This window comes from Malania oleifera, chromosome 4, assembly GCF_029873635.1.
Source record: "Malania oleifera isolate guangnan ecotype guangnan chromosome 4, ASM2987363v1, whole genome shotgun sequence".
NCBI classification, from domain to species: Eukaryota; Viridiplantae; Streptophyta; class Magnoliopsida; order Santalales; family Ximeniaceae; genus Malania; species Malania oleifera.
In genome coordinates, this window is record NC_080420.1 from 1,176,359 (window position 1) to 1,191,491 (window position 15,133).

Below are 15,133 nucleotides of genomic sequence, written 5' to 3' on the forward strand. Positions count from 1 at the left end.
TTGTGGAAAGCTGAGGTGAAAAACCAGACCAAGAGAAAGATCAAGTTCCTCAAGACAGATAATGGAACTGACTACACAAACTCTAGTTTTAGAGAGTTCTGCAAGTAGCATGGCATAAGGAGGTATTTTACTGTATGTTGGGCACTGCAGCAAAATGGTGTGGCGAAAAGGATGAACCGAACCCTAACTGAAAGGACTCGGTGCCTAAGGTTGCATGTTGGGCTCGCCATGAATTTTTGGGCTGAGGCGGTTAGTATGGTGTGTTTCTTGGAAAACAGATCACCAAGGGGCATCACAAAATGGGAAAGTTTCTAAGGAGGTGTGGACAAGTGACAAGGTAGACTACTTTAGACTAAAAGTATTTTGGTTTCCAGCCTACGAACACATTCCCGATGAGGATAGATCTAAGCTTGAGGCAAAGTTTAGACGGTGCATCATTTTGAGATATTAGAAAGGTGTGAGATCCAATTGCAAACAAGGTGGTGATCAATAGGGATGTGGCTTTCAATGAGAAAACCATGTTGTGGTGTACTTAGAAAGAAATGGAGAAATAGGTTCCAGAAAATCGTAGTAGCAACGAGCATGCGATTCAGGTGGAGTTAGAGAATCGAGACAGACATACAGGGAGTCCTAGCCTGAGAGATCAACAAACGGTGCATGTGGAGTCAGAAACTCGGGGTGGAAACGACACAAGGAGTTCTAGCCCGGATGAACAGTAGTCGCGTTAAAGCATAGCTGTAGTCAAACCTAGACGCATCATCAAGCCACCCCCCAGGCACGGTTTTGATGATATGGTGTCTTATGCACTTATCACCAACAACAGGGATCCTACTACCTTTCAGAAGGCCTTGTATAGTCAAAAGAAGAGTAGTTGGATAGGCTCTATGGTGGAGGAAATGGAGTCATTGCATAAGAACCAAACGTGTGGCTTAGTGAAGCTTCCAGCTAGGAAGCGGGCGATTGGATGCAAGTGGGTATACAAAAAGAAGGAAACAGTTTTAGAAAGGAAAATAGAGAAGTACAAGTCTCGCTTGGTAGCAAAGGGGTACTCACAGAGGAAGTGAGTAGATTATGATGATATCTTCTCCCCTATCGTCAGACACACTTTCATCAGGATAGTTTTGGGACTGGTGGCACAATATGATATGCATCTCGAGCATATAGATGTAAAGACAACGTTCCTCTATGGTGATCTAGAGGAACTACTTTACATGACATAGCCAGAAGAATTTAGCCAACCTATACAAAAGCACTTAGTCTGCAAACTGAAGAAGTCACAGGTTTGACACCTATATTGGTTACAAGAAGTGTAAGTACGATTGTTGTGTCTATGTGAGGAATTTTCTGCACGGGTCTCTTGTAACGACCTGCTTAATTAATTGGTTATATATATATATATATATATATATATAATTTTTTTTTTGTATACTCTACATACTCTGATATCATACTGGGGCAAACCCAACTATAAACCTAGGCAACGAGAAGCATAAACCACCTAAGCATTATCATTTGAACATATATATATAATATCACATAATACCAGAGTACTGCATGTTTCCCAAAATATGTACATATATTTGTTCCCCAAAAATACCCTCAACTAGCTAGGGTTATACATAAACACTCCCAAAATATACTCACTCGCTGACAGAGCACCACTGAAGCCCCTCTACCTGCAAGCCTAATCTGCTCGCCTACCTGGATCACCTGAAAAATAATTCAACACTAGGATGAGCCAACGCTCAGTAAGAAGAAATATGTTATTACTAGTGTGTGGCAAATGAGCTACTATATATCATGGAATCTGTTTTCATGTAAACATGTATAACTGAATATATAAGTACGGTATAAGTAATAAAATTTACCACCCTTATCCCTATTGCTTAACATGACAGTATTGGAGTTTATTATTCAAAATACTTCTAGTATAAGTAAGTATGTTTCCTGTTTCTGCAAATCTATACATACGTAATAATAACTAAAAATGTTCCCTATGGCTATGTGTGTGTCATGACTTACCCCCTCATGACAGGGTTGTACGGCCCGTAGGCTGGATTTACCCTGGCTGGCCAACCAGGAATAAATCACTATACTCCATAGGTCGATCTGCCCACCTCAACCCATATCTAGATGGGGAGCCTAACCTCTTCAAGGGCCTAGGTGAACGACCTTACCACGTATTATCTAAATAGGTGGTTGCACTCATAAAGTAACATAGTATCTGTAGCAACGGTACCGTGCTCTGTAACTGCAAGTCCAACAGGGTCTGATATCATATAATATATTTATATATATATATATCTGATTTACCATGATTCTGAAGTACTAAATTAACCATGATACTGCATACTGCACTGTAATTCATATGTCGTAATACTGAGAACTGTATAATCATAACACTGAAACTGCATAATCATAATACTGAAATTGCATAATCACAATACTGATATTCGTGTAATCATGGTACTGACATTCATAAAAATCATAGTACTAAAATATCGTAAAATCAGAATACTGAAATATCGTAAAACATATATTCGTACTATATTCATATTCAAAAGCCACACAATAATGTAATACATAATTTTCATCATTCAATAAACTGTATAATATTTTAAAAATACCTAACATAGCATATTTCACTTACCTAACTATTAGAAAGCTCCTATGGAATACTAGCCTAACACCCGCAGGGCCTCCTACAAAACACCCTGAAAATAATATTTGTCATAACTAAATATCAGTATTTCATCACTTACATCATTTCTTATAATTACCATAAGGCCAAAATTAGGCTAAAAGATCTTACCCTGAATTTGGGATGAAATCCAATTCGATCCCACCGACGATCCATCCTAGCAAACTTGAAGAGAACTTCGTCAAGAACGTTGTGGTGGCTTCGGATCGTCAATCCGGCGTCTGGCGGGGCCGGAAACGAAGAGAGAAGTGAGAGGATCCGTAGGAGAGAGAGAGGAGAGAAAGAGCGGCGTGAGAAATCAATAAAAATCCGATTTTTAGCTATTTATAGGGCCAGATTCGTTGACGAGACATGTCATCTCGTTGACAAGTCTTTCATTAAATTCGTCGATGAGACCCTGTATTCATCAACGAAATTCAGAGCAGCAAAAAACCGTCTCTCAATATTTTCTTGTCAACGAAGCCCTGTATTCGTTGATGAATTTTCTTCTGCACTCGTCGACAAACCCCTCTATTCGTTGACGAGTCCTGGCAGTTTCCTAAAATTAAAATTATCCCCAAAATGCAATGTCGTCGATGAACGCTATGGCCTCCTTCTATTTCTGTATCTATTTTCTCTCCCTCTTTATTATTAAAATGCTATTATTCTTCGGGTCACTACATCTCTCATATTTCTGCTATTGTATGTTGACGATATGCTGATTGCTAGTAAAGACAAGACCAAGGTAAATCAGTTGAAGACTCTGTTGGGAAAAGTGTTCGACATGATAGACTTGAGTGCAGCCAAGAGGATACTTGGCATGGAAATTTGCGGGGACAGAGTGACAAGGAGACTATGGTTATCTCAGGGTGGCTATGTGGAGAAGGTGTTGGAGAGGTTTACCATGGCTAATGCTAAACCGATGACCACGCATTTGGCGTGTCATTTTAGGTTGTCTACTGCCCAAAGCCCAAGGACGGATGTTCGTGATATGTCGAAGGTCCCCTATGCTAGCACAGTGGGGCGTCTGATGTATGTCATGTTGTGTACGAGACTGGACCTGGCACATTCTATTAGCATGGTGAGCAAGTTCTTCACAAATCCGGGTCAACAATACTGGGATGCTATGAAGTGGATTCATAGGTACTTGAGGGGTACGACCGGGTATGACATCATGTTCAGTGCACAACAGAATGATCCGTCCATAGTAGGGTACATGGATGTTGACTACACAGGAGATCTGGATGATAGGAGATCTACCACACGGTACGTATTTACCCTTGCGGGATGACCTATTTGTTGGAGGCCTATAGCCGATGAAGTCGCTCGTAGTATTGTCTACTACTGAGTCGAAGTACATGGCAATGACCGAGGCTGCCAAGGAAGCGTTGTGGCTTACAGGATTGATTAGAGTGTTGGGTGTCCAATAAGGTGGAGTTCAGATGCAATGTGATAGTCAGAATACCATCTACTTGACAAAGAATCAGGTGTATCATGCAAGGATGAAGCACAATGATGTGCGGTATCACAAGGTCAGGGAACTGATTGCTTTAGGGGAACTTCTTATTGAGAAGGTTCATACGTCTGACAATGCAGCTAATATGCCGACGAAGTCGGTTACAGCAGGCAAGTTCAAGCATTGCTTGGATTTGATCAACGTCTCTAAATGCTAGACGGGAGACGGACCCAATCTGCTATCTCGGGTGGAGTAGCGGTCATGTTTTTAGATTTCCTAAGTGGTGAATATTCGCCAAGGTAGAGATTGTTGGGGATATGACTTATATTTTTGAGTGGAAACGCATGCACCGAGAAAGTTATGCGAAGTGAGGAACAAAAGCAATAGAGAAGGCTACAAGAAGAGGGCAAATCGTCGACGTCTTGGGCTGTAATCGTCAACGGTTTTAGGCAGAATGCAAAGTGTTACTTCTCAACTCCAAACCGTCGATGGTTTTTTACGATGAACTTCACGAAATTTAGATCGGGAGATCAGTAGATTTGGTAGATTGGAGGATTTTACGACGAACTTCATGAAATTCATATCGCATATAATCAATGATTTGTAACCCTAATGTAAGTTTGACATTGTTCATAGTAAAAATCAGAGTTGTTGCTCCCGTGGAAGTTGACAAATTGTCAAACCACGTAAATCTTGTGTTTTTTGATTGTTGCTTTCGTTCTTCTCATTACTAAGTGTTTGTTTCTTTAGCATATTTTATCATCGAGCGATTGCATTGGTTGTTTATTGATTAATTCATGTGTGATTGTGTGCTTCCGCCACGCATCCACGAATAACAAGAATAATGCACACTAGCACAAGTTTTCATAGGGTGGTTGTTGTCCCAAGTCTAAGAGCTTCCGTGAGATCAACACTACATTGTAAATGAATATATCTCCTTGAGGTTTTAAACCTAATGATAAGATTGCATATTTTCTATGTGAAAACTGAAAAAGCAACTTCATATAACAATACGATAACAATAATTTTAGCGTGTACCCAGCCAACACGCTGCATATTTCTTTTATAAGGGATGTTTCGCACGTGGAGAGTGTCATCTACGTGAGACCTACCACTACAATAACTCTTACAAACATGAGCCACAAATTTTGAGAGAGACAGAGAGAAACTACTTTGTGGGTTGGTTCTCACAGTGGCTAATTATGAGCTTTACATAATCATACAAATGATGGAGTACAATTGACGCATATAAAAAATAACATTAATTTTAAGTCCCAATAGACATTATAATATGAATCAAGATTAAGGTTACATTTGATTTGCGAAATGCCTATTCACAAAAACAATTTTAGTAAGTTAGTTACAGTTAGTTATACAAAAAATTATATTTATTATGATAAAAATAATAATAATATTGTGAAACATTTTATGAGTCCATAATAAGGAATAAATAAGGAAAATTTATTCTCAAATTTTATTATGGAGATGTCGATTCCTTTCTTATTATATGTTGAATGAAATAATTAAGAATATATAAAGAATAATTATTCTCTTGATTCTCAAAATTTAAACTATATACCATCTCATTTCAATGAATAGCTATTTTGCCCAACCAAATGAGCCCTAAGAGCATTCATAAGTTAAACATACAGGAGATGAGGCCAAAAATTGAACAAGGAAAATTAGAATGCATCCCTTAAAGAAACACACACATACACACACGCGCGCGCAAAACAACAAGAAGAATAAGACACCGCACTTTTTTTTTTCTCTCAATATAATTCAAGAATGGATACATCAACTTTCTTCCAAACTTCTTCCCTTATATCCAACATGCTTCAAATTCTCTACTTATCCCTTCTGTATATCTTCGCTAAGAAGGATTTCAACACAGCTTGGACGGACTTGCTCGGGTGAGCTTCAATGGAGGTTATCAGTTTCTCATAGCTTTTGCTCTCATACTCCGCAAATACACCCTATTGTCATTAAAAAAAAAATACACAACAACAACAACAAACTACTATATCATTTTAACTTAATAGAATCACAAAAACATATATATATTAAACTAAATACAATATGAGAAGAGTCCGCAATTAACTCAAGCACAAACCTGCAGATTAAGATCATTGTAAAGAGCCTTCACTTCAGCAACATTAGCTGGGTTTGCTTTCCCATAGTTGTCCTGGAGAAAAATTAAAGCAAACCATATCTAACCACATCTCCAATGCAACCTAAATGTAGCACAAAAATTATGAAGAATATGACCCCTCTTACAAATAAAACTTTCTTTTGTTCGTCATTGCAAAGTTCTAGTGCTTTCACTACCAACCAAGAGCACTTGAAATCTTCAATATCCGTCCCAATCTGATGGTGGGAAACAAAAAAAGTGGGTAAGAACTCCTGTGAGTGATCAGTGATGGATGTTACAAAATGCACCATGGTCAAATATGAATAAACATTTCGCTAAGTCTTACCTTGCCAATCGTTGCAGGATCACCAAAGCAATCCAAATAATCATCCTACAAATTTTACAACAAAATCAATTTTGACCAAAGTAATATATTCTAACAAACTAATGAATTTATGTCATCAGACCTAGCTCCAAAGCAATTGAATCTAACCATCTCTATGCCTTCTTGCATTCATAAAAAAAATATATATATATATATATATATAGGAAACTATATGGTCTTCGTTTGCAAAGTTTACAATTACCTGTACTTGAAAGTACGTGCCCATCTCAACAAGAATATTCTTTACATCAATATGGTTATCCAGATTCTCACCCGACATGAGCAATGCACATGCAACCTGTACAATGTATAGAAAATGAAAAGAAATTCGTCAAATTAGGCTATGAGATATTTTTTTAGTTTTTATATGCATTTAGGACACATTTTATTCACATGATTTTAAAGGATAGACTAAACTTCAATCTTCTTGCTAGTGGCTCAACATAATATAATGAAGTAATAATTTGGAATTCATCCCTATTCATCATGTTAGTCCATTTTATCATAATTGTAGGATCACTTGCTTTCTAAAGCTCCATAGTACACTAGAAATGGTGGTTATGCTAGGTAGGCATATTCCTAAATACCAAATAGAAGCAGTTGCTCTATCATTTGCTCCTTTTTCTCACAAATGTATGGTCTATTACTCTCTCTTGAAACCTATTCAGGAATGGTCTTTGAGTAGAGTTTCAAATTTTCATAATTTTTTAAAAACTTGATTCCCCCTATTTAGAAGATTGACATTAATTCAACATCTAGCCAAGATGGACTGCTTATTCAACGAGTGCATTATCAACTTAAAAATAGAAATGACATTAATTGAAGCTCATTATGTCACTTTCAGTCAATCAACTATTAGAAATAGAGCATAAAAGGAGGGCACCACCTTGGCACTAACTTCCACCCTGCCATTTTATGGATTTTGCATTGCAAAATTGAATTGCGTACACTTCTATAGATCCATGCAATAAAAATTCTTACTAGGGAAAATGATGTCATTGCAATTTGCAAAGAAAAGATATTTTATCTAATAGCAAAAAGTACAGGCCTAGGTGCATAAACTCTAGAATTAAACAATAAAAATAACAAGCCTTAAGTCCCACTAGGCGGGATCAACTATATGAATCATTTCTACCAATTCACCTGATCGAGAGCATTTTCCTCTATTAAATTAAGGGCTATTATATTCTTTCTCACTACCTCATTTCAAGAAATTTTAGGCCTACCCTTACTCCTTTTCATGCCAGTAACCATAACTAACTCGCTCTACCTCACAAGTGCTCTACTAGGTCTGCAATTTAAATACTCTATCATGAGCTTTCTCTAGATCAATAAAAACCATATGCAAGTTCTCCTTCTTTCCCTTAAACTTTTCCATTAAACTTCTTAAAAGATAAATAACTTCTAGTATTGATTTGTTAGGCATAAAACCAAATTGATTTTCTAAAATCTTCGTTTCTAATCTTATTTTATGTTCAATTACTATTTCCCATAATTTTATCATATGATTCATAATCTTAATTCCACAATAACAAAGAAATAAACTTTCAAATGTCAAATGCAAATGCAAATGCTCCACTAGAAACCAAAAAAAAGGTTTCCTAGCCACATTTGAAGTAGCTGATGCTTAACAAAGTTAAGCCAAATCATGCACATAAAAACACTAGTCGATAATTTTTAAAGCAATTATTGCAACAGGGAAAAACATCATATAGTTGGTGAAAGCTTTAATGAAGATGAGATTTCTGCTTACCGGAAGGTAAAATGAGTAGTAGGCAGTCTTGTATTGTACAATGCGGCGATGACTGCATGAAAACCAAGCAAATTCTTAAATTTGGAAACAGTATTTATGCAAAAACATAATGCATAAAATAATGGAAGTGGAGAAAGCATATCAGAATCATTAATTTTAAAAAAAATGGAGCCCAAGTCTTATATATGCAATGCTTTAGGATAGAGAATGTTAAAAGTTTCGAGGAGATGTCAATGGATGCTATATATGTTAAAAGTTTCTCGGAGATGTCAATGGATAAAAAGTTTCGAGGAGATGTCAATGGATGCTACATATACCCACTCACCCTGACAAAACGGTCTTAAAACCAATAAAAATACACCCATTTTTGCCTATTGATTACAAAAGGCATCTAACAGGCCCTGCCAGTCACTGCTCCTTTACAACTACTAGAATGAATGGGAAGGGACAACCTCCATAACTGAGACAAATGGGTTTGTCTGTGAACTAGATGGTCCTAAATATTCACGAAGAGCTAATGTTCTTCTCTTCAGATTAGGTGCAGGATATCCGTATGGCAGTTTTAAACAAAATGAATACTACTATTAGCTAAAAAAACAAAATGCATATTTTAATGGGTGTGAAAAGCATTTTCCCTTGCTACAATTGTTCTAATGATCTGCAATCAGTTCATCTTGTTCTGCAAAGAGGTCCGTAGTTTCCTCACTCACCGTGACAATGAATATTTGGATAGATCCTTTTCCCCTTCTAGCGTGGTAATCAAATCTATCATCTGTCCTGAAGCTGTCTGGAATTCTACCTATATATGAGAACATGACATGAACAACTTTAGCACATTATGAGTCGGCAATTGAAAGCTAATATTAATCTATCTGTGCCTATGCAAGTCAACCACCTCATTAAACAAATCCAGCAGATCAACATAATAAGGCTTTCCCCTGAAGTGTTTTCCAATAATCCTGGGGATATGGTTTCGAAGTAGAACTCCATCATTTACCGCTATCAAACCAACCTACAGCATACAGTTAAACCCAAATTAATTGCTTCACCAACTCTGGCAATCACAAAAATGGGAAAAAAAAAATTTCTCTGTTGGTCATTGAACTTTTTAAAAAATGATCTACGTTGGTGACACTGAAACTTCGATTCTACTGTGGTCATGGTACATTCTAAACTGTTGCAATTCACATGCAAATTTACTGTATTTATTGGACCGAAACCATAATTGTTTGGTATGTTCGTGGTCAACTTACAATATTTTGAAAAACTCAGTGGCCAATTTAGCATTTAACTCATGAAAAAAAAAGGAAAAAAAATCACATGCACACACACAGAGACATGCACAAGAAGATGGTAACTATAGGCACAGACCTGGGGCAGCCTGAACCAACATGGATGACCGCGCCGTGTATGAGAGCTATCCATAATATCATCAAGAACAAGAAAATATGCTTGAAGCTGCAAATAGCATTGTTGATAAGCATCACATGCATATGAGGTAGAGCAACAAAAATGCTGAATGAATCAATCAGCGCAACCAATGTCTGAACAACGGAAGCTTCTGAGCCAGCAGAGAAGAGGGGGAAAACATCACTATACCCATTCAATACACCAACCCAGAGCACTTGCAAGGAAGATTTCATCTTCAGTTAGCTCCTTTCCTTCTTTGAGATACTTGTAGCTGTCAATAACAGAGAGACCCCGATTCAGCTTTCCTGCAACAAATTCAAACCCATTTTGGTGAGATTTGATTCTTCACATAATAGTGATTTCTTGTTTAACCCAATTTCTTTTTCCATTACCATTAGCACAAGTTGGTAAATAATTTTTTTTTTCAAAGCTCAGCTTAACATTAAATTGATACAAAATCGGAATAAATGCTCAGTTCTTACCTCCGGGGACGTTATAATCCAGCATCTGTAACAATATAAGAGCCAACAAAAATCAGAAAACAATAGAAGGCTTTTGGTGACAGGAGATCTTAACAACTAACGGCTTAATTAGGAAGATAAATACATCACAACATGAATGTTACTTAAAAACTGAACATAGAAGAGATTCTTATTATTCAGAAAATCAAGAAAAAATATACATTTTTCATCAACAGTTTGTTTTTTTTTATTTTTTTGGCACAAAAATGGCTTTTAAAAGTTTTTGTAGTAATTTGATAATAACAAAGATACTTGATAGTGAATCCTGACACCATTATCGAAATACTTAGTTGCAGCAACTTCTATGATAAATATTTACTCAAATAATTAAGGCATATTTATTTTGTAAGAAATCCAATCCACTGCATTGGAATTGAAGGCCCAAACCAGAAACACGCCAGCTGAGGATAATTTTTTTTCTAAACAGATGCGCAATGGAGATGGTTAAAACACGGAAGAGAACATCAACTCAGTAAACAATTAAATCTCAAAAGAAGATACACTAAGAATGAAAATAATATATATATATATATATATATAAAATTAAAAATTAACAAGGTACCCGTTCAACCCATTGGCGAGACCCGTCGGTGAACTCGAAAGCAGGATCATTAAGCAGCTCGGCCTTGAGATCAGAGTATACCCTGAGAAAGGTTCCCTTCAGATCCGTCGTTGGCCCGTTGGAGCTAGCCATGAAACAAACTCTCGCTGCGTCACAATCACAGAACCAGGGACGGAGAGGGAGAAAGCAACGTTAAAGAGAGAAAGAGAGAGAGCATGTGAGACTCAAAACTCGCGACCGTCGGCTTTTATAAATGCAGCGACGGGAGGAGACTGCGGGCCCCCTTTAACTCGATATGCTTTACAAAGGGGCGCGATGTTTCCCCAAATTATGAACTCTGCCATCGCCCGTTCAACCCGCTGGCCGGCACCCCGTGCAACTCGCGGCGAGGGAAGGGGAAAACTTCCGTGCCTGACTAGCCGGGAGCCGAGCCAAGCTTCAGGGAGTTAAAACTCGGCTCAGTAGGGAAAAAATTAATGATTCAGATTTCAGGATCGGTCTCCAGTTTGGATCCGGCTCATTTGAAGGCTTGAGCTCGGGTTTAGACTCGACTCACTTTTTAATTTGTTTGGTACTTTGAATTCCAGTCCAATTACCAAACTTCCTTAACAAACCTAATTAATAAGTCTTTTGAGTTTACAATCAAATTATTTACATATTAAGACAAGTCAAACTCGCTTTAGTCATTTATTAAAACAGCCTTAAATTAGCTTCAAAATTAATAGTCTAATTGATATATAATAAGTCTAAATTTACTCTTATTCAGTGGACCTTTCGAATCAGTCATAAACGACGGGATTCGTTTAGGAGAATTCTATTCTATAAGAATATTGTTTATACTCCCAACTATCCTCTTAGGTTATAATTTCAATAATATGAAATAAATAGATTGATGTTGGATTTACATTAGGTCTCAGCAATATTGTCAAAAAATTAATGTGAGCGAACAACATTTACAGGTCATATAGAAATAAATTTTATTGAGACAATCTTTAAATATTTATTCTTTTTTACTTTCTATCAAAATTGGAATAGGAAACTTCCAGCATTAAAGATTTAAACTTTTAACCATTGAAATATTCCCACACAAACAGGATAGTTCATCGACATCCCAAAATAATTTTCACACTCTCTTAATGTTCAAATTTGAAATATTTCACGTTAAAGTCTCATCCTTAACAATGTCGCTCAAAAGTTAAACATTATTAATTCACGTATATTATAGATATATTATATATTTAAGTTTTTCTATTTTGATAAAAATAAATTTTTAAATATACAATAAATAATTTTAACATCAAATCCTCAAGTTAAATGCACATGTAATAACATAATTAATGACCGCAAGAGGCAAATCCGTATGTGCAACCCAAGTGGTAGGTTTCGAACTCAAGGTTAAACCGATTCGAAGCCCTCCCAGCCTCGACCCAGGACACATCTCGCTCCACCATCCACATGAAACGGTAATACACTTTAGAGTTTTTTTTCCGATTTTATCCCTTTTTTTTACAAATATATTAAAGAATACCTTTTCTGAAAAAATATTTCCCTTAATAACTCTGACGTAATCTCGCTACATGAAGTAGCGAGATTTAAACAAATCTCGCTACTCCAAGTAGCGAGATTTGCCACGTGTCATTTCCATAAAAAAATATTATTTAATATATTTTTTAAAAAAATAATAAATCAGAAAATAAATTATTATGCGTAATAAATTGAAAAATAAATTCTTTTAATATATTTTTAAAAATAATAATAAATCAGGAAATAAATTCTTATAAGTAATAAATCGATTTATTATTATAATAATAATAAATGATAAATTTATTTCCTGATTTATCATTTTTTAAAACAAATTATTAAAAGAATTTATTGCATAATAAATTTGAAATTTGAACTTTATGTAAGTTACCAATTTTAATTGTAGCTGAAATTTATATTTATATATATATATATATATTGACACAAAAAAAAAACTTTAATATTTATTTTAAGAAAACATTTGCGTCTCTCCCCTTTTTATATTTATTATTTTAAGAAATAATAATAAAAATTTATGAAGATTTATTCAAATTTTAAAATACAAAATCATTTATAAAATTATTATGTACTATATATATATATATATATATATATATTACACTATTTTAAAATTTTTTAAAATATTCATATAATTATCTGTAATTCTTACCTTGTATGCATTGCTTTGGTTTTTTAATTTTTTTAAAAAAAAATCCCAAAAATTGATAATTTAATTGAATTAAAATATCCCCTAATTTTTTTATCCTTTTATTTTTTATTACGCATAATTTTAATATATATAGGTCTTGGGGAATATCTCAAGTGACGCCAAACCACCTAATTAATCTCAATAATTAAAATTTAAAGTATGGTATCATTTTTATTTTTTTATATTCATTTTTGTACAATAAAAAAGCAGTTTATCACAAAAAAATCTGGTATTGAAGTAAACATTAAAATAAATTTTTTTGTTGTGTCAATGTATATTAATTTTAGGTACAATTAAAATCAGTAATTTAAATAAAATTCAAATTTTCAATTTATTATGCAATAAATTCTTTTAATATATTTAAAAAAATGATAAATCGGGGAATTTTAACAAAATAAGAATTAGAAATTTTAAAAACAGTAAAAAATATTTGTGACATTTTCTATATGAATTTTAAAAAATAAAGAACGTCATTTTTAATTATTAAAAAAATAAAAAATAAAAATAGAACTAATTTTTTATACTGTTAATTTATTTTAGAAAAAATTTCTAAAAAATGAAAAATTAGGTATTTTTTAAATATTTTTTTAAACTAAAAATATATATTAAAAAATTTTCTATAACTAAATAGACCATTAATTTTTTTTAAAGTTTTCGTGATATTTATTTTTATATTTAACTGGTGATTAGAAAGCCATATATGATGACAATTTTTATATTTTGAGGAATATAAAATTTAAAAAAATGTGACACTCTTATCTTTATGCTCACATGTGCCAATACTTACAAAATATGAAAATTTTAATTTCATGCAACTCATGAGAATTATTTGTAGAAATTTTATTTTTGTTATGAACCAAATAGAGAAATGGGTATCTTGTATACATTTTCTATATTTAAATTTAGTGAACAAAACAATACTTTTAAGTGAAAAAAAATTTCAAAAATATATTAAATAGAAAAAATAGATATAATTAAATAGGAATTTTTTTTTTCAAAAATTCATTGTTCCAAAATAATAAGAGAAAAAATTAAATTTTGTATTATTTCTCGATTTATTACGCAGAAGATTTATTTTCTGATTTATCATTTTAAAAAAATATATATATTAAAAGAATTTATTTACCTATTTATTATGCAGGAGAATTTATTTCTTGATTTATTATTTTTAAAAAAAACAAATATATTATATAATATTTTTTTTAAAAAAAATCTAAAATTACACGTGGCTTAAATCTTGCTACTCCAAGAAGCCAAATTACGTCAAGTTATTTCAAGAATTATTAAATATATATTTTTTTTTTAAATGACAAATGGGGAAAAAACTCACACATTTCAACTGCGGGCTCCTCGAGCGCCTCAATCTGAATCGGACCCGGGATTACACCAACGTGCGGCCCTCCCGACCTCGTCCTTGCCACACGGTCATATGCCCGGGGCCATAACAATTATGGTCATTATTAGTTATCACAAATTTTTATTATTTATTTAAAAATGAAGCAATAATTATTCACTGACGGCGTGGGGGCGAAATTATATTTACGGCTAAAGAGGAGGGCAGCCACCAAGACTGAGCGGCTGTGAACTTCTGATGCGACTGACAATCATCCAAGTGGGCCTCCTACCATCTTTGACCGGCTGACTCCCTCCGGCTTCTTTATTTAAAGCGGAGCACGAGCCACACGATTCGCACGCTCAGAATTATTTAATGTTAATTTTATAGTAATTTCATTATTATAACATTAGTTAAAAACAAAAATATTCCGAAGTTCTGCTGGGCGCCACCAGCCACCAGGTCCAAGCTGGACTGGTGTGCATGCGCTGCACGTGACTTCTGACTCGCGCGTTCGGGAGTGTATTGGCAGCGTTTAGAAGACTTCCACATCAGATTTTTTGGAATCCACCAAATATTAATGTTTAGATCGCACAGGTCATTGTGAGGCCCACACTGCTTTTTCAATTAAATTCTTGTTAGGTGGGCTCGTGTCGCCATAACCCGCCTGAT

General features: G+C 34.5%; 1 protein-coding gene across 1 annotated transcript; it reads right to left on the minus strand.

Moving 5' to 3' along the window:
- Positions 1–5,692: 5,692 nt before the first annotated feature.
- LOC131154313 (farnesyl pyrophosphate synthase 1) lies at positions 5,693–11,349 on the minus strand. The gene is made up of 12 exons (XM_058107001.1): positions 10,899–11,349; positions 10,298–10,322; positions 10,005–10,120; positions 9,777–9,863; positions 9,301–9,417; positions 9,116–9,204; positions 8,406–8,457; positions 6,855–6,950; positions 6,614–6,658; positions 6,414–6,503; positions 6,250–6,321; positions 5,693–6,112 (listed from the first exon to the last, which is right to left on the minus strand). The coding sequence occupies exons 1-12, from the start codon at positions 11,028–11,030 to the stop codon at positions 5,984–5,986; spliced, it is 1,050 nt and encodes a 349-aa protein (XP_057962984.1). The 5' UTR covers positions 11,031–11,349; the 3' UTR covers positions 5,693–5,983.
- Positions 11,350–15,133: the final 3,784 nt, after the last annotated feature.